Source organism: Loxodonta africana, chromosome 11 (assembly GCF_030014295.1).
Source record: "Loxodonta africana isolate mLoxAfr1 chromosome 11, mLoxAfr1.hap2, whole genome shotgun sequence".
NCBI classification, from domain to species: Eukaryota; Metazoa; Chordata; class Mammalia; order Proboscidea; family Elephantidae; genus Loxodonta; species Loxodonta africana.
In genome coordinates, this window is record NC_087352.1 from 43,920,712 (window position 1) to 43,943,556 (window position 22,845).

The window sequence follows — 22,845 nt, forward strand, 5'->3', positions numbered from 1 at the left end:
TTTTAGTGGCAATAGATAGGAATGGAGTTAATCAGAAAAATCAGAGCACATGAAACTGCACACCAGTTAAATACATTCCTTATAAAGGTCCCTGAAAGACGTGAGAGTTATTTCAGGTGTGGCATGTTAGTGGTTTAAGTATTTTGGTCAAGGGAGTTTTGACATCTTTCAGATCATGTCACATTTATTGATTCATGCCACATTCACGGTTTCCATAATATTTGTTGAAAACCAATCATCTGCCAGGTCTAGTTCTAAGCACCACAGACGTGTTATACAGGCTACAAGGAAACCTGATTTGTCTTGTTCCTATTGGGGGAAAAGTCTTTTTTTGATGAAGACACAACTCAATAGGCTGTATTGTTTACAAAATCCTAAGTAAACTCAGCATGGTCTATTGATTCTCAATTTATTCTTTAATCAGCTTTGGAAAGCTACTTAATGATTTATTAAAAATAATCATACATGCAAATCTAAAAATCATTTTCCCTAATGGACTTGAATCCTAGTATTTAAAAAATTAGTTCATCAGCCTATGGAAGTATTTTTAAAGGTAATATTCGTGTGAAATAAATTAGCATCATCAAACCAAATCAGGTTTACATTGAAAGAAAACATTATTTCTTTTCATTCCTTGCTTGCTTGGCCTAGGAAAATAAGAGAGTGTTGGTAGTATTATACTTAATAAAGGAGAACAATCATACTGTACAAGTGTGTTGGATCTCTTTATTCTGATAGAGAAAAAACATAAATGTGCAGCATATGAAATAATATACTGTAAAAAGCAACTGCCAACAGTTAAAAGATATTTAATATTTGAAAAACTATGTACATATTAAGTTCCTGTCAAGGAAAGGCCAAAAGATGTCAACTTGAAATTATTAATGAAGTATTTTGGTTGGTCCTCAATTCCAATCTCTGTTTTTAGACTCCGTATTATACATTGATTTCAAATCAGTTGTGTTAAACTTTAATGTCTTCTTAGGTCAGCAGAGATATATTTTCCAGATCATTCACAATGAAACTAGAAAATCTGTGATCAATGTAGAATTTAAAAGAGAGATTCGTAGGACTACTTCTACGTCATCATTACCAGTGGAGCACTGTCCACAACTCTCGGATGTTAAGCACAGATGTGTGTAAGTGTGGTTACCAGGGAGAGTCACAGAATGAGCATGGATGAGACAGGTGGTGGTAGAGATGCTAAGAGCAGGGATCAGGATAATCAACCATGTATCTCAGAAGGGTCAAGTCATCAATATCATCTTCTGACCGATGCAATGAGGAAATATGCCCAAAGGAAATACCACCTACTTCCAACTAAACTCATATCTATTCACTTGTGGTGGCTCTTTTATGTTCCACACACGATTGTAGTAGAAGCTGATTTGATTTTCAAGGGCAAGAGACTTTGCCACTAAACAGGGTGATGTCATCCTTCCTGATGAAAAACAAGAATGGGTGATCTGCTCTGAACACCACAGACTCAGGGAGTTGCTTCTCTACAATGTTAGTTCCCGTGGTGGCTGCCGCCTCGGTGCCCTCCTCTGTGACCTCTATGTAAGACTTGTGCATCAACTTTGACAAATACAGACGACCACCTGAGGCTATGCCAGAGAGATCTGCTCTGGATTCATCAAAGATATCTGTCAGTCCTAGAGCTCTTAAATAGTGTTTGATTTCATAATTTTTTTCTATCTTGAACTGTGGAAGAAACACCTCGACATACTGAGAGCTCATTTTTCTTGGGCTGGTCCAGTCCATTAGATTCCGATAGGTCATTTTGTTTTCAATCTGAAGAAACAAGTGAAAGGCGATTTAGAATTACAAGGTTAAGAACAGTCAAAACGACAACTACAAAGATGTATCATTTTCTATAATTATCTTCTCCTGGATATTTGCGTTTAAGTGTGTGTGTGAGTGTGTATATATATATATATATATATATATATATATATATACACATAGAGACAGAGAAACAGAGACAGAAGTCCCTGGGTTGTACAAATAGTTATACACTCAACTACTAACCAAAAGTTTGACAGTTTGAACCCACCCAGAGGAACCTTGGAAGAAAGGCCTGGTGATGTGCTAGTGAAAGCTCATAGCCGTGAAAACCCTATGGAGTACAGTTCTACTCTGCCACACATGGGGTCACCATAAGTCAGAATGAACTCAAAAACAACTGGTTTGGTTTTTTGGTTTTATAAATATCAGACAACTAAGTTCCAAGAGCCTCCTCTTGTCCCTATAGCATGTGGTTGTTATAAGGATCAAATGAGATGATATAAATGAACTGCATAGCATGTGGCCTGGCACATAGTTGGTGTGCAGTAAACGGTGTCTATTATTACCTTTGACTGGGAGTGCAGAAAAGGGAAATGAGGTCTAGACCTCTGGGATTTTAGGACACATACTCAGCCAAATCCAGGAAGAGGAGAAGAAGAGCTGAAAAAAGATTAAGCTCTGAGATGAAGTGATGGCGCCTGGTTCCCTGGCCCCACGGTCTGCCTTCCACTGCTCTGGTCCCCTGCTCCTGCTACTCCAGTCATAGAGCAACCCCAACCTCTGCTTTACACTAAAGAACAGCAGCATGGAGGACACCATGTATTTTAATTCTCAAAGGGCTGGACTTCAAAACTCCATCGTATCATACCTGCCTGAAGATGCTTAGTCTATCAAAATACCAATAGTGTACTACCACCGACCCTTCTGTCAGGGATCAAAATAGAGAATCTCAGACAGAGTGGGAGAAAAATGTAGAACAAAATTCAAATTCACAAAAAAAAGACCAGGCTTATTGGTCTGACAGAGAATGGAGGAAACCGTCCCTTCCCCAAGACTATGGCCCACAGACGCCCTGCTATCTCAGAACTGAAGCCACTCCCGAAGCCTATTTTTCAGACAAAGATTAGACAGACCTATAAAACAAACCATAACACACATGAGGAACATGCTTCTTAGTTCAATCAAATATATAAAACCAAATGGGAAACTCCTGCCCAAAAGCAAGACAAGAAAGCAGGAAAGGGCATGAAAACTGAATGAATGAGCATGGGGAACCTGGGGTGGAAAGGGAGACGGTGGTGTCACATTGCAGGATTACAACCGATGTCACAAAACAATATGTGTATGTGTGTTTGAATAAGAAACTAATTTTACCTGTAAATTTGCACCTAAAGCACAGTTAAAAAAAAAAAAAATCAATAGTGCATGAAAGACTGTTTTCATGGACAAGTGACAAGAAGACCTAAGCTCATGCCTTTTGGCCTCCACAGCTGAGATTTTGAGAGAATCCCAGCTTTACAAATATTTAACTCAAAGTATACTCAGAGAAGGTAAGTCAATCTCAACATCTAGAAGAGTTTCTGGCACATAACAGGTTCTTTTTGTCAAATATTTATCAAATACTTGAATGAGTCAGTCTCTAATATTCCAGTAATATGGATAAAAAGACAAGAGTATCCTAAAAGTCATGGTGCCCAGCTACCATTGTTGAACATTTTGATTAAAGATTCTATAGGAAAATTCTAATCAAAAGGGAGGAAAATGTGGAATGCAGAATGTAATTTTAAATTGTCATGGAGTACAGACTTTCTGGAGTCATTGAGGCTGAATGAACCCCCAAAACTACTGCCCCGAGAAAATCTCTAAACCTTAAACCAAGAATACCTCCTGATGAAGTCAGCACCACTGGACTAAACCAAAAGTTAAGCAGTTTCCTGAATACAACCAAACTCTTCAAGGGACAGAGTAGCAGAGGCAGGCTTCAGGGCACAGCTAGATCAATTGGGGTAGCAAACTTTATTAAGAAAGTCTTCTGCATTTCACTTCAGTGAGTGGTACCTGGGCTCTTAAAAGCTAGCAAGTGGCCATCTAAGATGCATCAATTGGTCCCAACTCTCCTGGAGCAAAGGAGAATGAAGAACGCCAAAAACACAAGGCAAATAATAGCCCAAGAGACAAAAGGGGCCACATACATTACAGACTCCATCAGCCTGAGACCAGAAGAACTAGATGGTGCCTGGCTACCACCAATGACTGCCCTTACAGGGAACACAACAGAGACTCCCTGATGGAGCAGGAGAAAAGTGGGCTGCAGAACTCAAATTCTACTAAAAAGACCAGACTTAATGGTCTGACCAAGACTGGAAGAACCTCAGGAGACATGGCCCCTGGACTCTCTGTTAACCCAGAACTAAAACCATTCCCGAAGCCAAAACTTCAGACAAAGAAGACTGGATTATAAGACATAAAATGATACTCATGAAGAGTGTGCTTCTTGGTTCAAGTAGATACACGAGACTAAATAGGTAGCTCCTGTCTGGAGGCAAGATGAGAAGGCAGATAGGAATAGAAGCTGGTTGAATGGACACAGAAAATCCGGGGTGAAAAGGAGGAGTGTGCAGCCATGTTATAGGGACAGCAACTAGGGTCTCATAACAACGTGTATACAAATTTTTATATGAGAAACTAACTTGAGCTGTAAACTTTCACCTGCAGCACAATAAAAAAAAAAAAATTATCCCCTGATGTGTTCTTTAAACAAAACAATAACCAAAAACAACCAAACCCTTTGCCATCGAGTCGATTCTGACTCATAGCGACCCTATAGGACAGAGTAGAACTGCCCCATAGAGTTTCCAAGGAGAGCCTGGCAGATCCAAACTGCTGACCCTTTGGTTAGCAGCCGTAGCACTTAACCACTATGCCAACAGGGTTTCCAACAAAACAATAGTTTAGCTTAGTTAGTAAAGAATGTCTGCCTTGAGCATTATGCTCTTTTAAAGAACTATCTATATGGCATCAAACTGACAGCAGTAACTCGAAAGGTTAGAGAGGAAGCTTAGGGTATAGTGAACTTATGTTATTGGTGAAGAATAATTCAGAAAAGGAGGGTAAGAATGGTTGCACAACTTAAAGAATGTAATCAACGTCACTGAACTGTACATGCAGAATTGTTGAATTGGTGTATGTTTTGCTGTGTATATTCTCAACAACAAAAAATAAATTAAAAAAATAAAGAATATCCTAAAAGTTTTCTTAGGTGAAAGTGGTGGCGGTAACTTACTTGGGATATGTCACTCTCAGGCAGCAGGATGTACATGCTTATGCCACCATGATATCTGAGCTCAAGGACCTGCATGCGTGGGTCCTTAATGGCAGAAAAATTGAACCTCCGTTCTTGATGCATCATGGTAACTTCTTTCCCAAAACACTGAAAGTCAATTCACAAAAAAATACTTAAAAGCCCATCTCATTTCACCTATTGACCAAGTACAATAAGAGCAGTGCCTGAGTTGTTGCTCAGCTGATCTTGTAGGTTTTTTCTGACATGCTGCCAATACATGTCTTAGAGGCGAAAGCAGATTTTGAGATTGATTGCCTGAGTTTTTGGAAACCCTGGTGGCATACTGGTTAAGAGCTATGGCTGCTAACCAAAAGGTTGGCAGTTCAAATCCACCTGGGACTCCTTAGAAACCCCATGGGGCAGTTCTACCCTGTCCATTAGGGTCTTTATGAGTCAGAATCAACTCAACGGCAACAAGTTTTTTTTGGCCTGAGTTTTAAACTTCCCAGCTGTGTGGCCTTGGGCAAGTTACTTCACTTCTCTGTGCTTCTACTTCCTGATCTATGTAATGACAGTGAAAATAGTCCCTCCTGCAAAGTATTGCTGTACGCATTATGTAAGTTAATATATCTAGCACTTAGAACATCATCTCCCACCTAGTGTCTCAACGAAAAGTGTCTATATAAGTAATGCATAACTATTAAATAGCATTAAAAATCAAAAATGAATGCTATAAATTTTTCTCTTACCAGAAATAAAACACAGAATAGTACTATCAAAGTTATACAATTTAAGAACTAGGTCTTATAAAAACAAAAACTTCTTACAAAATATTTAACAATATCCCTTCATTTAACGTGAGAGAAACATACTCCATGGTATCTTGAGGACACCATTTGTAGATTTAGAAACCCTACACCGTTGTTGTTAGATGCTGTCAAGTTGGCTCCAACTCAATTCCTGCTAAGGGGAAACTCTACTGGGAAAAAACTCCCTAAATTGAGTAGGAGCACTACATACCTTGGGAGATTTAAAATAACCGTTGAGGGTTTTGCTCTTGGTGAATGCTGATTCCCACTTGCCTTTGAAGAATACAGCATTCACCAGCACCATCACAGCAGACGAGCTTATGCTACCTTCAGGCAAGATGTTCTTGATTTTGCCTTTTGAAAAATAAATTGTGAAAAAAAGTAAATTTTAAAAATGTTTTTAAAAACAAACTGTATATAGGCATGAGATTTTTTTCTTACTACATAACAATAATAATTGTAATGACATAGGTAACAATCCATGAGAAATTACTGTATTTAGCACTTTGTAAAATTATGTGCAATATTTGATTTATTCCTCACAAAATCTCTATGAGGTAGACAGTGCCATTGTTTCTGTTTCCTGTACAGGAAGGTGAGGTACAGAGAGATTAAGTAATATGTACCAAGTCACACATCAAGAAAGTAATGGCAGTTGGGTTCCAACCCAGGAAGACAAGACTCAGAGCCCCTGTCCGTAGGCACCAAACTGCCTTTACTGCATTGATCAGACACATCTGGTCATGGTAGAACTCCAAGTTTAATTCCTTCCTTTAGGCCACACTAACAAGATCTTTGCTAGATGCAATGCGCTATTATGGGTACTTGAATTACAGAGATGGAAGATGCAGTCCATGCCATCATTGGCCTCACAGCCCAGCAAAAGAGAGGCAAATAACCCAAAAGGCAGTTGTAGCTCCTGGTATAATGGGGATTGCTCAACGTGCTTTGGGAGAACAGGTTATTGTTGTTGTCATGTACTGTCAAGTAGATTCCAGCTCATAGTGGCCCAATAGGACATGGCAGAACTGCCCCATAGGGTTTCCTAGGCTGTGATCTTTACAGGAGCAGATCGCCAGGTCTTTCTCCACTAAGCCATTGATGGGTTTCAACTGTCAACCTTTCGGTTAGCAGCCAGTGTTTAACCATTGAACCATCAGGGCTCCTGGAGCACAAGTTAGAGGACCCCAACTCTGACTGGGGGTGTCTGCCTGAACAGAGGGCAAGTCAAGGGGTGAGAAGAACTTTCATAAGGCAGGGTCTCTTTATCTAAAGACATAGAAGCTTGGCCACATGAAGCGTATTTGTGAAACACTTTGCAATGCTTTTGAAAGAGCAAGGTTGGAAAGGTAGGAGGCAGGGGTCAGATGATGAAGAGCTTTGACTGTCTGTGAGAACGCTGGATTATCCTGAAGGTGGTGGAGAATGCTTGTTCAGGAAGCACTAAAAGGTGAGAAAGGGCACGGTTATGATGAATCAGGTTTGCCTTTCAGAAGGACAACTCCAGTAGCATGTAGTGTTTCCCATCTTAAGTCTTGAATATGTGTACTTAACAATATGGGAATAATCAGACTTACATTTGCATGAGAAAGGAAGGAAGAGAAATAAATAACTGGTCCTAATGAAGAGAGATATTAGTCTGGTCCTAATAGAGAATGTGTTATTAATCTGATACCCTTTAATAGTAAATACTAACAAGAAGCCCACTAGGTTTTTAGAAAAGTAAAAGTTGCATAATTTCTCTTGATGCTTTGAGTGGTATATTAAAAACAAGTCATGGCTAATCATCAAAGTGACCCTCTTCTGATGTACTGCTAAAAGAATGAACAAAATTAAGACATTGTGTTTTTGCTTCCAGGGCTAATTGTATGTGGTTGAATGTTTACATTTAAGAGAGTAAGTCTGTGTCTTGTATTTCTGATACAGAGTCAGAGTCAGCAAATACACGTATATTGTTCAGAGTACAAATCAAGGCAAGCCTTAGGTAAAGAAACTGCTAACTTTGGAATTAGTTGATTAACAAAATGACAATGAATAGATTTCCTTATTCCAGAACATTAGCTAGAATTGTTTTTAGTTGCAAAGGAAACTTACCAATAAAGAGACGCTGCACTTTATCTGGAAGGTACTACCTTTGCTACATATATTGTTTTGATAAATGAATTTTAAAATGAAAGGTAAACTATACTTCCTAAAGAATTTTTACAAAAAGCAATGGTATGAAACTACATTTTTTGACAGAAAAATATCATACTTTTAATAAGGTTCAGACCAAGAAGTAACATATGAAATTAAAACAAACCCAGTCCTAAAAAATTGGATTGATTGTTACAACAAAATATCATGTTGTAGCCATTGAAAACAACGTTCTGTATACCACTCTTAGTCTTTGTTTACTAACTAGGTGTGATCTATTGAGGTTAATTGAGTAAATTACCTCTGCTTGTTATTAATTTATGAAATGGTTATAATATCTGTTTGTCTCGCAGGGTTGTCTCCCAATCAAATGATACAATGTAAAAGACAAGATTTCTGAGGCCATCCCTCTTACAACAAAGACCCAAAAAAAATAAGTGGAATGATTATATTTATGACAAGCTAGGAGCCCTAAACATCAAAGGCAAAGTTAGAAAACAGACTGAGCAGCAGGGGGAGGGAGAGACAGGTCAACAGTGGAGAGGAGTTACTGGATCTGAATCTCCGGGATCCCTCAGGCACCATTCCTGTGAGTGGTTGTGGCGGGCTGGTGGTAGCATTCAGCCACAGTTTCCTCAGGAAGAAACAGCCAGCCGCACAGCCTGATCACACCTCCGGAACCAGAGAAGAACAATTCTCTCAGCAAAAGCTAAGTACTTGAATATATTTTACCACACCCCCTGCCCCAAGCCGGCTTCAGTGGCTGTTGATTTCCCTGGGCCTGATATAGGTCCTGCAGAGCATCCTGAGCCATTCTCCCAGCCTTGGAGAAGGAATAAATTCACAATTAGGGGGAAAGATAGTTTGCCAGCTCCACTAACCTGGGGAGCTCAGGACAAAAGCGGCTCCTGTCCAGGCATAAACAGTCCTTGGACTTTGAATATCTTTCCTCCCTGCATGAACAAGTGTGAACCCATTTTGGGAGAATAGCCCCTTCTTGGCAGACTGCAACTGTTTCAGCTGTGCAGTGGAGAGGTGCATTTTTGATGTTTGACACCACTTTGCCTATTAAACAGGGCCCTCAGCTATCCACATGTGGGGGCCTGAGGACTGATGGCTCCACTCAGGTCACCAAGCCACCCACGGCAGGGGTCTAAGCATAACAGGTACCTTCCAGTCCTTGCAACCCAAAGCATTGGGTGCCCATGGTCCATCTGCAGAACCCACCTGTCTGTACACTCTAGGGAACAGGGATGCACTTTCCTCAGAGACACTCGGAGGACAGTTGTCAGCCCCCTGCCTTGTTCAGAGCATGACCCCCTGCTGCAACCAGATACCGGTACCAACACCAATCACCCCTGCCCCTCTAAGACTGTAGGACAGAGTCTGTGCCACACACTTGATAACCAGCTATCTGGACACATGAACTGAATCCATACAAGAAAAGCAAATGGACTCCCAGGCCGATATACCTGATAACAGCTCTAGCCATCTGGTGACAGGACATCAGAGCTTCAAAGGTGAAAATAATCAAGCTAGCTCACTCAACCAACCCATTTGGGCATATCAAAACAAAACAAAGCAAGAAGCTAGGATACAGTAAGCAAACATAAAATAAACTAATATGATAACTTATAGATGACTCAGATACAACAGTCAACATTCAAATCACATAAAGAAGCAGACCATGATCACTTCAACATGTTCTCAAAACAAAGAATCAAGGGATATTCTGGAGGAAAGTGCCTTCCTGGAATTACCGGAAGCAGAATACAAAATATTAATATAGAAGACTCTTCAAGACATCAGGAATGAGATTAAGAAGGAGATCAGGCAATACACAGAACAAGCCAAGGAACACACAGATAAAGCATTGAAGAAATTAAAAAGGTTATTCAAGAAGACAATGAAAAATTTAATAAGCTGCAAGAATCCATAGAGAGACAGCAAGCAGAAATTCAGAAGATTAACAATAAAATTACAGAATTAGACAACTCAGTAGAAAGTCAGAGGAGCAGAACTGAGCAAGTGGAAGGCAGAATTGCTGAGATTGAAGATAAAGTACTTGGCACCAATATATTTGAAGAAAAATCAGATAAAACAATTTTAAAAAATGAAGAAAACCTAAGAATCATGTGGAACTCTTTCAAGAGAAATAATCTACAAGTGACTGGAATACCAGAACAGGGAGGGACAACAGAAAATACAGAGAGAATTGTTGAAGATTTGTTGGCAGAAAATGTCCCTGATATTGTGAAACATGAGAACATATCTATCCAAGATGCTCATTGAACTCCACATAAGGCAGATCTTAAAAGAAAGTTACCAAGACATATTATAATCAAACTTGCCAAACCAAAGACAGAGAACTTTAAGAGCAGCTAGGGATAAATGGAAAGTCACCTATAAAGGAGACTCGATAAGAATAAACTCAGACTACTCGGCAGAAACCATGCAGGCAAGAAGGCAATGGGATGACTTATACAAAGCATTGATTAAAAAAATTGCCAGCCAAGAATCATATATCCAGCAAAACTGTCTCTCAAATATGAAGGTGAAATTAGGACATTTCCAGATAAACAGAAGTTTAGAGAATTTGTAAAAGCCAAACCAAAACTACAAGAAACACTGAAGAGAGTTCTCTGGTTAGAAAGTCAGTAACATCAGATATCAACCTAAGACTAGAACACAGGACAGAACAACCAGCTGTCAACCCAGATAAGGAAATGACAAAAATAAATCAAGATAAAAAAGCACTCAAAACAGGGAAACAGCAACATTTTTATGTAAAAGAAGACAACATTAAAAAGATAAAGAGGGGCTAAGAAATGTAGTCATAGATCGTTCATATGGAGAGGAAGACACGGGGATATAAAGAAATAAAAGTTAGGCTTAAACTTATAAAAATAGGGGTAAATATTAAGATAACCACAAAGGAGACTAACAATCCTATTCATCAAAATAAAATACAAGAAAAAAATAGAGACTCAGCAGAAACAAAATCAACAACAACAAATAAGAAGAAAAGACAATATATAAACTACTCAGCATATAAAATTAAGTGGGAAAAAGAAACTGTCAACAACATACAAAAAAAAACATCAAAATGAAAGCACTAAACTCAAACCTATCCATAATTACGCTGAATGTAAATGGGCTAAATGCACCAATAAAGAGACAGAGAGTGGCAGAATGGATAAAAAAAAAAAAACGTGATCTGTCTATATGCTGCCTACAAGACACATTCCTTAGACTTAGAAACACAAACAAACTAAAACTCAAAGGATGGAGAAAAATACATTAAGCAAACAATCAAAAAAGATGAGTAGTGGCAATATTAATTTCTGACAAAATACACTTTAAAGTTAAATCCACCACAAAGGATAAGGAAGGACACTATATAATGATTAAAGGGACAATATACCAGGAGGATATAACCATACTAAATATTTATGTACCCAAGGACAGGACTGCAAGATACATAAAAAAAAACTCTATAAGCATTGAAAAGTGAGACAGACACAGCCACAATTATAGTAGGAGACTTCAACACACCACTTTAAGTGAAGGACAGAACATCCAGAAAGAAGCTCAATAAAGACACGGGAGATCTAAATGCCACAATAAACCAACTTGACCTCATAGGCATATACAGAACACTCCATCCAACAGCAGCCAGGTATACTTTCTTTTCTAATGCATATGGAACATTCTCTAAGCAAGCCTTAGCAGAATCCAAAACATCAAAATATTACAAAACATCTTCTCTGACTGTAAGGCCATAAAAGTAGAAATCAATAACAGAAGAAGCAGGGAAAAGAAATCAAACCACTTGGAAACTGAACAATACCCTGCTCCAAAAAGACTGGATTATAGAAGACATTAAGGGTGGAATAAAGAAATTCAGAGAATCCAATGAGAATGAAAACACTTCCTATCAGAACCTTTGGGACACGGCAAAAGCACTGCTCAGAGGCCAATTTATATCAATAAATGCACACATACAAAAAGAAGAAAGGGCCAAAATCAAAGAATTATCCCTAAAACTTGGACAAATAGAAAGCAAGCAACAAAAGAAACTGTCAGGTACCAGAAGAAAGCAAATAATAAAAATTAGAACAGAATTAAATGAAATAGAAAACAGAAAAACAATTGAAAGAGTTAACAAGACCAAAGCTGGTTCTTTGAAAAAATTAACAAAGTAGATAAACCATTGGCCAAACTGACAAAAGAAAATCAGGAGAGGAAGCAAATAACCCAAATAAGAAATGAGATGGGCAATATAACAAGAGACCCAACTGAAATGAAAAGAATCATATCAGATTACTATGAAAATTGTACTCTAACAAATTTGAAAACCTAGAAGAAATGGATGAATTCCTAGAAACACACTACCTACCTAAACTAACACAAACAGAGGTAGAACAACTAAATAAACCCATACCAAAAGAAGAGATGAAGAAGGTAATCAAAAAACTCCCAACAAAAAAAAAAAAAGCCCTGACCCAGACGGCTTCACTGGAGACTGCTACCAAACTTTCAGAGACAAGTTAACACCACTACTACTAAAGGTATTTCAGAGCATATAAAAAGATGGAATACTCCCAAACTCATTCTATAAAGCCAGCATATCCCTGATGCCAAAACCAGGTAAAGACACCACAAAAAAAGAAAATTACAGACCTACATCCCTCATGAACTTAGATGCAAAAATCCTCAACAAAATTCTAGCCAATAGAATTCAACAACATACAAAAAAAGTAATTCAGCATGACCAAGTGGGTTTTATACCCCAGGTATACAGGGAGAGTTCGACATTAGAAAAACAATTAATGTAATCCATCATATAAATAAAACAAACGATGAGAACTACATGATCTTATCAATTGATGCAGAAAAGGCATTTGACAAAGTCCAACACCCATTCATGATAAAAACTCTCAGCAAAATAGGAATAGAAGGAAAATTCCTCAACATAATAAAGGGCATTTATACAAAGCCAATAGCCAATATCGTACCAAAGGGAGAGAATCTGAAAGCATTCTCTTTGAGATCAGGAACCAGACAAGGATGCCCTTTATCACCACTTTTATACAACATTGTGGTGGAGGTCTTAGCCAGAGCGATTAGGCTAGATAAAGAAATAAAGCGCATCCAGATTGGTAAAGAAGAAGCAAAAGTATCTCTATTTGCAGATGACATAATCTTATACACAGAAAATCCTTAAGAAAACTACTGAAACTAATCGAAGAGTTCAGCACAGTAACATGATACAAGATAAACACACAAAAATCAGTTGGATTCCTCTACATCAACAAAAAGAACATCAAAGAAGAAACCACCAAATCAATACCATTTACAGTAGCTCCTAAGAAGATAAAACACTTAGAAATAAATTTTTCCATAGATACAAAAGACCTGTACAAAGGAAACTACTAGACATTACTGCAAGAAACAAAAAGAGACCTACATAAGTGGAAAAACATACCTTGCTCATGGATAGGAAGACTTAACATTATAAAAATGTCTCTTCTACCAAAAGCGATCTATAGATGCAATGCAATTCCAATCCAAATTCCAACAACATTTTTTAATGAGATGGAGAAACAAATCACAAACTTCATACGGAAGAGAAAGAGGCCGCGGATAAGTAAAGCATTACTGAAAAAGAAGAACAAATGGGAGGCTTCACACTACATGATTTTAGAACCTACTATACCGTCACAGTAGTCAAAGCAGCCTGGTACTGGTACAACAACAGATACATAGACCAATGGAATGGAATTGAGAATCCAGACCTAAATCCATCCACATATGAGCAGCTGATATTTGACAAAGACCCAAAGTCAGTTAAATGGGGAAAAGATAGTCTGTTTAACAAATGGTGCTGGCATAACTGGATATCCATCTGCAAAAACATGAAACAAGACACATACTTCACACCATGCACAAAAACAAACTCAAAATGGATCAAAGACCTAAATATAATATCTAAAATGATAAAGATCATGGAAGAAAAAATAGGGACAATGTTAGGAGCCCTAATACATGGCATAAACAGTATACAAAACATTATTAACAATGCAGAAGAGGGACTAGATAACTGGGAGCTCCTAAAAATCAAACACCTATGCTCATCCAAAGACTTCACCGAAAGAGTAAAAAGATTACCTACAGACTGGGAAAAAGTTTTTAGCTATGACATTTCTGATCAGTGCCTGATCTCTAAAATCTACATGACACTGCAAAAACTCAACTACAAAAAGACAAAAAAAAACAATTAAAAAAATGGGCAAAAGATATGAACAGACACTTCACTAAAGAAGACGTTCAGGTAGCTAACAGATACATGAGGAAATGCTCTCGATCATTAGCCATTAGAGAAATGCAAATCAAAACTACAATGAGATTCCATCTCACTGGAACAAGGCTGGCATTAACCCAAAAAACACAAAATAATAAATGTTGGAGAGGTTGTGGAGAGATTGGAACACTTATACACTCTTGGTGGGAATGTAAAATGGTATAACCACTTTGGAAGTCGATTTGGCTCTTCTTTAAAAAGCTGGAAATAGAACTACCATACGATCCAGCAATCCCACTCCTTGGAATATATCCTAGAGAAATAAGAGCCTTTACACGAACAGATACAGACACACCCTTGTTCACTGCCGCACTGTTTACAATGGCAAAAACGTGGAAGCAACCAAGGTGCCCATCAATGGTTGTATAGATAAATAAATTATGGTGTATTCACACAATGGAATACTATGCATAGATAAAGAGCAATGATGAATTTGTGAAACATTTCATAACATGGAGGAATCTGGAATGCATTATGCCGAGTGAAATTAGTCAGTTACAAAAGGACCAAATATCGTATGAGACTACCATTACAAGAACTCGAGAAATAGTTTAAACAGAGAAGAAAATATTCTTTGATGGTTACGAGAGTGGGGATGGAGGGAGGAAAAGGGGTTTTCACTAATTAGATAGTAGATAACTATTTTAGGTGAAGGCAAAGAAAACACACAATACAGGTGAGGTCAGCACAACTGGACTAAACCGAAAGCAAAGAAGTTTCCTGAATAATCTGAATACTTCAAAGGCCAGCGTAGCAGGGGCAGGGGTTTGGGGACCATGGTTTCAGGGGACATCTAAGTCAACTGGTATAATAAGATCTATTAAGAAAACATTCTGCATCCCAGTTCAGAGAGTGGCATCTCTAGTATTAAATGCTAGCAAGCTGCCATCTAAGATGCATCAATTGGTCTCGACTCACCTGGACCAAAGGAGAATGAAGAACACCAAAGTCACAAGGTAATTTTGAGAGCAAGAGACAGAAAGGGCCACATAAACCAGAGTCTACATTAGTCTGAGACCAGAAGAACTAGATGGTGCCCAGCTACAACCGATGTTTGCCCTGACAGGGACTACAACAGAGAACCCCTGAGGGAGCAGGAGAGCAGTGGGATGCAGACCCCAAATTCTTGTAAAAAGACCAGACTTATTCATCTGACTGAGACTAGAAGGACCCTGGAGATCATGGTCCCAAGGTCTTTTGTTAGCCTAAGACAGGTACCATTACCAAAGCCAACTCTTCAGACAGGGATTGTACTGGACTATGGGATAGAAAATGATACTGGTGAAGAGCGAGCTTCTTGGATCAATAGACACATGAGAGATTGACTTGTAAACTTTCACTTAAAGCACAATAAAAATTAGAAAAAAGAGAAGATTTCTGAAAAGTATAAAGCATTGAAATTATTAAAATTACTCAAAACCACATTGCAGACAAATACTAAAGCAATTTCAAATAACAGTGATTATTACTTTGGATTAGGAGGGGCTGATCCTTTCATATGGGAAAGTACTCCAGCTTCAATGGTGATGGTTTTCAGTGTTCACATATAACTGACAAATATTGCAGAAAAATAAAGCATTTCACTCACCACGTGTCTGATTTTCAATCCATTTATTAATTTTATACATGGTGTCTTCTACGTCATTTGTAAAGTCAACTCGTTCCACTTTGGCATTGTATAATTTTTCAGCACATTCAGTGTAGTTCTATAAATAAGAATACAATCCTTTTGTTTACAAATCACCACCAACTAAGCATATAAACCAAAAACCAAACCAATTTCTGTTGGCTTGACCCCAATTCATGGTGACCCTTGTGTGTCACAGTAGAACCATGCTCCACAAGGTTTTCAAAAGCTGGTATTTTGGAAGTAGATTCCCCAGCATTTCTTCCAAGGTACCTTTGGGTAAACTCAAACTGACAATCTTTTGGTTGGCAGCCAAGTGCTTAACCATTTGTACCTCCCTGAGACTCCAACTAAGCCTAAAAGAAATGTATATTTGAACTTGTCCCTTCATTTCCACTGTCACTGCTACTCAAGAACTGAATCCTGCCTCAAGGTTGAGGACCTAGTATTTCTCTGAGATGCATTTTATAAGATTTCTCAGAAAGTTCCAAGAGTTTGGACAACCAATTGACCATAAAAAAAAAAAAAAAAAAAAAAACCCAAACCCGTTGCCGTTGAGTCAATTCCAATTCAACAGGCCAGATCATTAAGTCATCATTGAACTGTCTCTCTCTTCTTTCCTGTTTCACTCTTTCTGTCCCTTTCTCATGCTCCCTGGGGGCATACTCCCAGAAAAATGACTCATTACTCATCTATAAATATTTATTCCAGATTTGCTTCTGGAGAACCCAGACTAACGTAATCAACGTACCCCAAAAAAAAAAAAAGCTGTTGCAGTCAAATCAATTCCGACTCATAGAGACCTTATAGGACAGAATGGAGCTGCTCCACGGGGTTTCCAAGGCGCTAATCTTTACAGAAGCAGATTGCCACATCAATGTACAGCTTGATAAATTTTCACAGAATGAACACTCCAGGGTAACCTTCACTCCTATCAACATAAAGAACTTTGCCAACATTGTAGAAGTCTCTCTCATGCCTTCTATCAGATCACCAGGCAGTACCACACACATCTCTAAGGCAACTGCTACCCTGACTTCTAGCACCATAAATTAATTTTGTCTTTGAACTTGATGTAAATAGAATCATAGAGTATATACTCTTTTTTCTCTGGTTCTTTGGTTCAATTTTTAGCTTATGAGAGTTATATAATCTATTGGGTATGGTAAAAATTATAGTAGCCCATTAATTTTCAATGCTGTGTGAGCATACCATTATTTATTTATACATTTTACAATTGTAGATGTATGGGTTGTTTTCAGGGTTTTGTTACAATGCCAATGTAAACCATTTTTCATGTCTGTTGGTACACACATATATCCATTTCTGTTGGCTATATTCATAGGAGTAGAATTTCTGGGTCATATGATTTTTTTTTGTTTTATGGTATGTTTATATTCAATTTTAGTAGATATTGAAAAACAGCATTCCTAAGTTGGAAGTGACAGTTTATAATTTCACCAGCAGGATATGAGAGCTCTAGTTGCTCCACACCTTCCAATATTTGGTTTTGTCTTTTTTTTTTTTTTTTTTTTACCTTTAGCCTTTCTGGTGAGCATGAAATGAATCGTCTTGTGATTTAAATATGCATTTATCTAATAACTAATAGGGTTGAATCCCTTTTTGAACATTATTGGCCATTTAAATATATTCTTTTGCAAAGTTCCAGTTCAAGTTTTTGCCCATTTTCCACTAGACCATTTGGCTTTTTCTTACTGATTTATAGGAGGAGTTTTTGATTCTGGATATCAGTGCTTTATTGCCTATGTATACTGAAAATATATTCTCCCACTGTGGCTTGCCTTTTTACTTTCTTGATGATATTCCTTAACGAAAGAAAGTTCTTAATTCTAATGCCATCCATGTTATCAGTTTTGTCCTTTATGATTAGTGCTTTATGTACCCTAAAGCAAAGATTAGCAAATCTTTGCCTAGCAAAGGTCATGATAATTACCAATCTATTTTTATCACTGAAAAAAAACTTTATTGTTTTGCAATTCACAGTTACATCTGTGATCCACCGGCAATTTATATTTTTGTGTATAGTATGAGAGAAGTGTCAGGATATATTTTTCTATGTGGATAGCCAGTGAACCAATGCCATTTATTAAAAAAACACCAACTCCTCTTTGCTGCTCTGCAGAACCACCTCTGTCATAAAGTGAGTGTCTCCATGTGTGAGTCTGTTTCACAACTCTATACACTTCCCATTGGTCTGCTAGCTACCTTTGCACAAATACAACCAGATCTTAATCATTATAGTTTTTAAGCCTTAACATAAGTCTTCTAATTTTTTTCCTTTTTCTATAAAAATTTCTTGACTTTTTCTTGATTCATTTCATTCCATATAAAGTTTTAAATCAGCTTGTCAATTTCTCCAAAATCGGTTGTTTTGAATCTATAGATAAATATGGGAGAATTTACATCTTTATCACATTGGGTATTCTATCCATGAGCATGTCACACCCTTTGTTTTTAACCTTTTCTTTAATTTCTCTTAGCAATGATTCTTATTTTCTGACAGGTATTGAACATCTTTCATTAGATTTATTCTTAGTATGTGATGTTTTATGGTGTCACTAGAAATTGTATTAAGTTTTATTTTTTAATTACGGATAATGCACAGAAATGCAATTTTTTTTTATACACTAAGCTTGCTGGAAACCCTGGTGGCGTAGTGGTTAAGTGCTATGGCTGCTAACCAAAAGGTTGGCAGTTCGAATCCAGCAGGTGCTCCTTGGAAACTCTACGGGGCAGTTCTACTCTGTCTTATAGGATCACTATGAGTCAGAATCGAGTCGCCGGCAACAGGTTTTTTGGTACTAAGCTTGCTAAATTCACTACACCTTCTCCTCACTTATTCCATTTTGCATTTACAGTGATAGTAAAAAATCTACAATCCAACTATTTTTGCACGTTAACAATGTACATCTGGCAGTAACAAACGGTAATGAACACCAAGGTGCGAGGTAAGAATAACACTAGCTTTGATGGTTAAGATTATGTATCAACTTGACTGGGCCATGAATTAGTCCTTTGGACTAATTGCTTCCTTGAGTCTTTGGTTTTCTTCGTTCTCCTTTCTTCCAGTCAGGAAAAGGCCAATAGTTGTTTCTTAGATGGCCATTCTCAACCTTTTAATACCCCAGATGCTACTCACCAGGCCAGGATGTAGAATATTTTCTTTATGAACGGTGTTTTGCCAATTGACCTAGATATCCCCTGAGACTATGGTCCAAGCCTTCATGTCCAGTAGTTCAGTCCCAATGTCTAAGTAGTTTCTATAACTGTGCACTGTGCACCCTATATGCTCATATATTATATGAGTATACATGCAGCATTTACAAATATGTATGTATGTATACAGAAATATTCACAACCATTCCTATATATGTACATGGGTGTACTCTCATATGACCTGCACCCATTTAGCATACATATTAGCCTATGTATCTATTCACAAATTATTGTTTGTTATTAGTGTTGTTGCAGGATTGTATATGTTATAGCATTTACCATGGTTGCTCTTTATTCTTGTGTACCTTCAGTGTCTTCTTTTGCTTTGGTCACATTGTACTGACTCCCCCCATACCATGTATTGCCTTATCCTTCACCAGAATTAATACTTGCCTACTGTCTAGTTACCAAAAAAAAAAAAAAAGTAAGCGACTCTCCTCTCTCCCCCTCCCATCCCTGGTAACCATCAAAGAGTGTTTCTTTCTGTGTGTAAACCTATTCCTGACTTTTTATAACTGTGGTCTCATACAATATCTGTTCTTCTATAATTGACTTATTTCACTCAGCAGAATGTCCTCCAGATTCATCCATGTTGTGTGATGTTTCACGGATTCATCATTATTCTTTATAATTGTGTAGTATTGCACTGTGTGTATGTACCACATTTTGTTTATCCTGTCATCCACTGATGAACATTTAGGTTGTTTCTATCTTTGTGCTATTGTGAATAATGCCATAATGAACATGGTCGTGCTTACGTCTATACCTGTTACAGCTTTTATTTCTCTTGGAGTGGGACTCTACTTCTAGCTTTTTAAGGAAGCACCATAACGTTTTCCATAGTGTACCATTTTACATTCCCCCCAGCAGTGTCCAAGAGTCCCAATCTTCCCACAACCTTGCCAGCATTCGTTTGTTTGTTTTATCAGTGTCATTTTTGCCAGGGTGGAATAATTTTCCTCCTGTTAATAGAATTCCTTGTAGTAATTACTAAAGATGAATTTTCTCACCTTTTATTTTTCTGAAAATGTATTCATTCTTGAAGACTTTTTTCGTATATTTCGAATTCTAGATTGCCAGTTATTTTCCTTCAGAAATTTAGACTTTTTATTTCACTTTTTTCTGGATCCAACATTTCTAGTGAGAATTGGCTGTAAGTTTTGCTGTTGTTCCTTTGATATTAATCTATCTGTTTTATATGGCTGCTTTTAAATTTTTCTCTTTGTTTTTTATCATTATGTGCTAATATGTGGTTATTAGTGCTTCTTGAATCTGTAGGTTTATGTCATTTATCAGTTTAGGAAAAGTTTTTAGCTGTTTCAAATACTAATTTTTTTCAAATACTAATTTTTCCTCAACCTCTTTCTCATCAATTTAGGGGGATCCAATTATATGTATGTTGTACTTTTGCATTATGCCCTGCATGTCTTTTTCTCTCTTAGCAATATTTTCTATCTTTTCTACTGTGAATATTTCAATATGGATATTTTCTCTGATTTATCTTCTAATTCTCCAATCCTTTTCAGCTGAGTCTAATATTATATTTCATCCATTTACCCATTGCTTTATTTTGGTTATTTTTGTTCATTTTGGTTAATATTTGTTATCAAATTTCCATTTGATTATTTTTAATATTCTATTTTTCTGCTAGTATTTTTCATTAAATTATGTCCTCCATTTTAAAAGATATAATAATCATTATTTTAAATTTGTGTTGAATAACTCTAATACTTTGATACCTTGTAAATCTTCTTTTATTGATCCTTTACTCTTTATTTTCAGTCAAGTGTTTTTTACTCCTGGCATACTTGTAATTCCTCATTCAGTGATGGACATTGCATATGAAAATCTGAACAGAAAATCTGAAACTATGGGCGATGTTTTCTTCATCAGCTTGAAGGAGTCCTCCCAGGCCAAATTTGGGATCATTTGCTCATGAAAATAATGTTTGTAATGGATTACAACATTTTGATTAAAATAGGAAGCCATGAGTCCATACTGATATAAATGAACACCGGGGATATTTACATAGTCTCAAAGTAATTCCTCACAAAATACTTAAGTACAAAGGAAAAAGAATAATGTTACAGTAGAGAAACCTGGCAGACAGCACTTTAACCAAATAATCAAAGTTAACATTATCAAAAATGGGATAAATCAAAACTCTGCTAGCAACCATCAACTGTGATGTTTCTATCAAATATATATAACCTGAATTTAATCATCAAGAAACACCAAACAAACCCACACTGAAGGACACTCTAAAAAATACCTGGCCTAAAACTAGACATTCAAAATAATCATCCAATGTGTCAAAATTATTTAAGTCAAGGAAAGGTTAAGAAATAGTTTCAAATTGAAGGAGACTAAAGTGACATAATTAAATATAATGTATGATTCTGAATTAAATCCTTTTGTTATAAGGGATGATGTTGAGACGACTGGAGAGACATGAATGGACTCTAAAATTTGGCTGGTAATAATTCAACAATGTTACTTCTCTGATTTTGATGGTTATATTGTGGTTATGTAGATGAATGTCATTGTTTGTAGGAATTATACACTAAGGTATTAAAGGGTGATAAAGTATCTCAAATGGTTCAGGAAAAAAAATGTTCCTGCTACAATAGTTACACCTGTTCTGTGAGTTTGAAATTATTTCAAAGTAACTTTTATTTTAAAAAGTAGAAGGCCAACCTAATATATCTTCTTCACTGATGGACTACGGAAGGTAAGGGAAAGAGAGAAGTCAAAGATAACTCAGATAGCTGGTTGACAAGGAACAGAAAGAGGACATCAGAGAAAGAGAAGATCTGGGTGTGTGTTGAGGAACATATTGATGCCCACTTGAGAACTTGCAGTAGGCAAGATGAGCCTATCACTGAGAGGTGGGGAACAACTCACACAGCTGTGGAGAGCTGCAGAGGTATGGATGACAGCATCAAGGAACTGTAAGCTGTCAGGGTAGATAACCTCCCCTTGGCTCAGATCGCAGACTAAAATTGGAAGATGCCTGAAAGCAGAGCCCTAAAGAACACTAGAATTTTACAGATGAGTGGAGGAATAAAGATGAACAAAGAATCCTAAAATGAAGTAACCAGAGAAGAAGGCTGAAAACCAGGAGAAGTCAGTGTCATACGAACTATGAAAGGGGAGAGTTTTAGGGAGTGTGTGTAGGATTGAAAACTATGAAGAAGCAGATAAGATAAAAACTTGAAAGTGTTCTCAAATCAAGTGTCCAAATGGAGGTCATTAGTGGCTTTGATAAGAAAAGTTTTATGAGAGCAACTGAGATAGAAGCCAGATTGCAAATGGTAGAGAAATGAAAGAAGGTGGAAAATGAACTCAGCTTGTATATACCACTCTTTGAAGGGCTTGATTTTTCAAGCTTAGATTGTCAGAGTGAGAAATAGAAACAATTATGCAGTAGGTGGGAGAGGGGAAGTTAAAAAAAATTGGGAAAATGTGCACCTTGAGTATATTTATACATTGTGAGGAAGAAGTCAGTAAGTGATTGAAGTCGGGGAGAGATATTGATGGAACCAGATCACTGAGGAACTAGGAGTCAATAGGAGGAAAAAAGTAATGGAGGAATTAACCA

General features: G+C 37.3%; 1 protein-coding gene across 2 annotated transcripts in view; it reads right to left on the reverse strand.

Annotated features, from left to right (window-relative positions):
- Nucleotides 1–1,395: 1,395 nt before the first annotated feature.
- SERPINB7 (serpin family B member 7) overlaps nucleotides 1,396–22,845 on the reverse strand; it is a 33,882-nt gene continuing 12,432 nt past the window's right edge. For both annotated transcript variants that reach the window (XM_010586692.3, XM_003406262.3), the window contains 4 exons: nucleotides 15,969–16,086; nucleotides 6,092–6,234; nucleotides 5,072–5,218; nucleotides 1,396–1,794 (listed from right to left, as the gene is read on the reverse strand). In XM_010586692.3, the coding sequence (XP_010584994.2) occupies nucleotides 1,396–1,794; nucleotides 5,072–5,218; nucleotides 6,092–6,234; nucleotides 15,969–16,086 (807 nt within the window). The remainder of the gene's footprint in view (nucleotides 1,795–5,071; nucleotides 5,219–6,091; nucleotides 6,235–15,968; nucleotides 16,087–22,845) is intronic.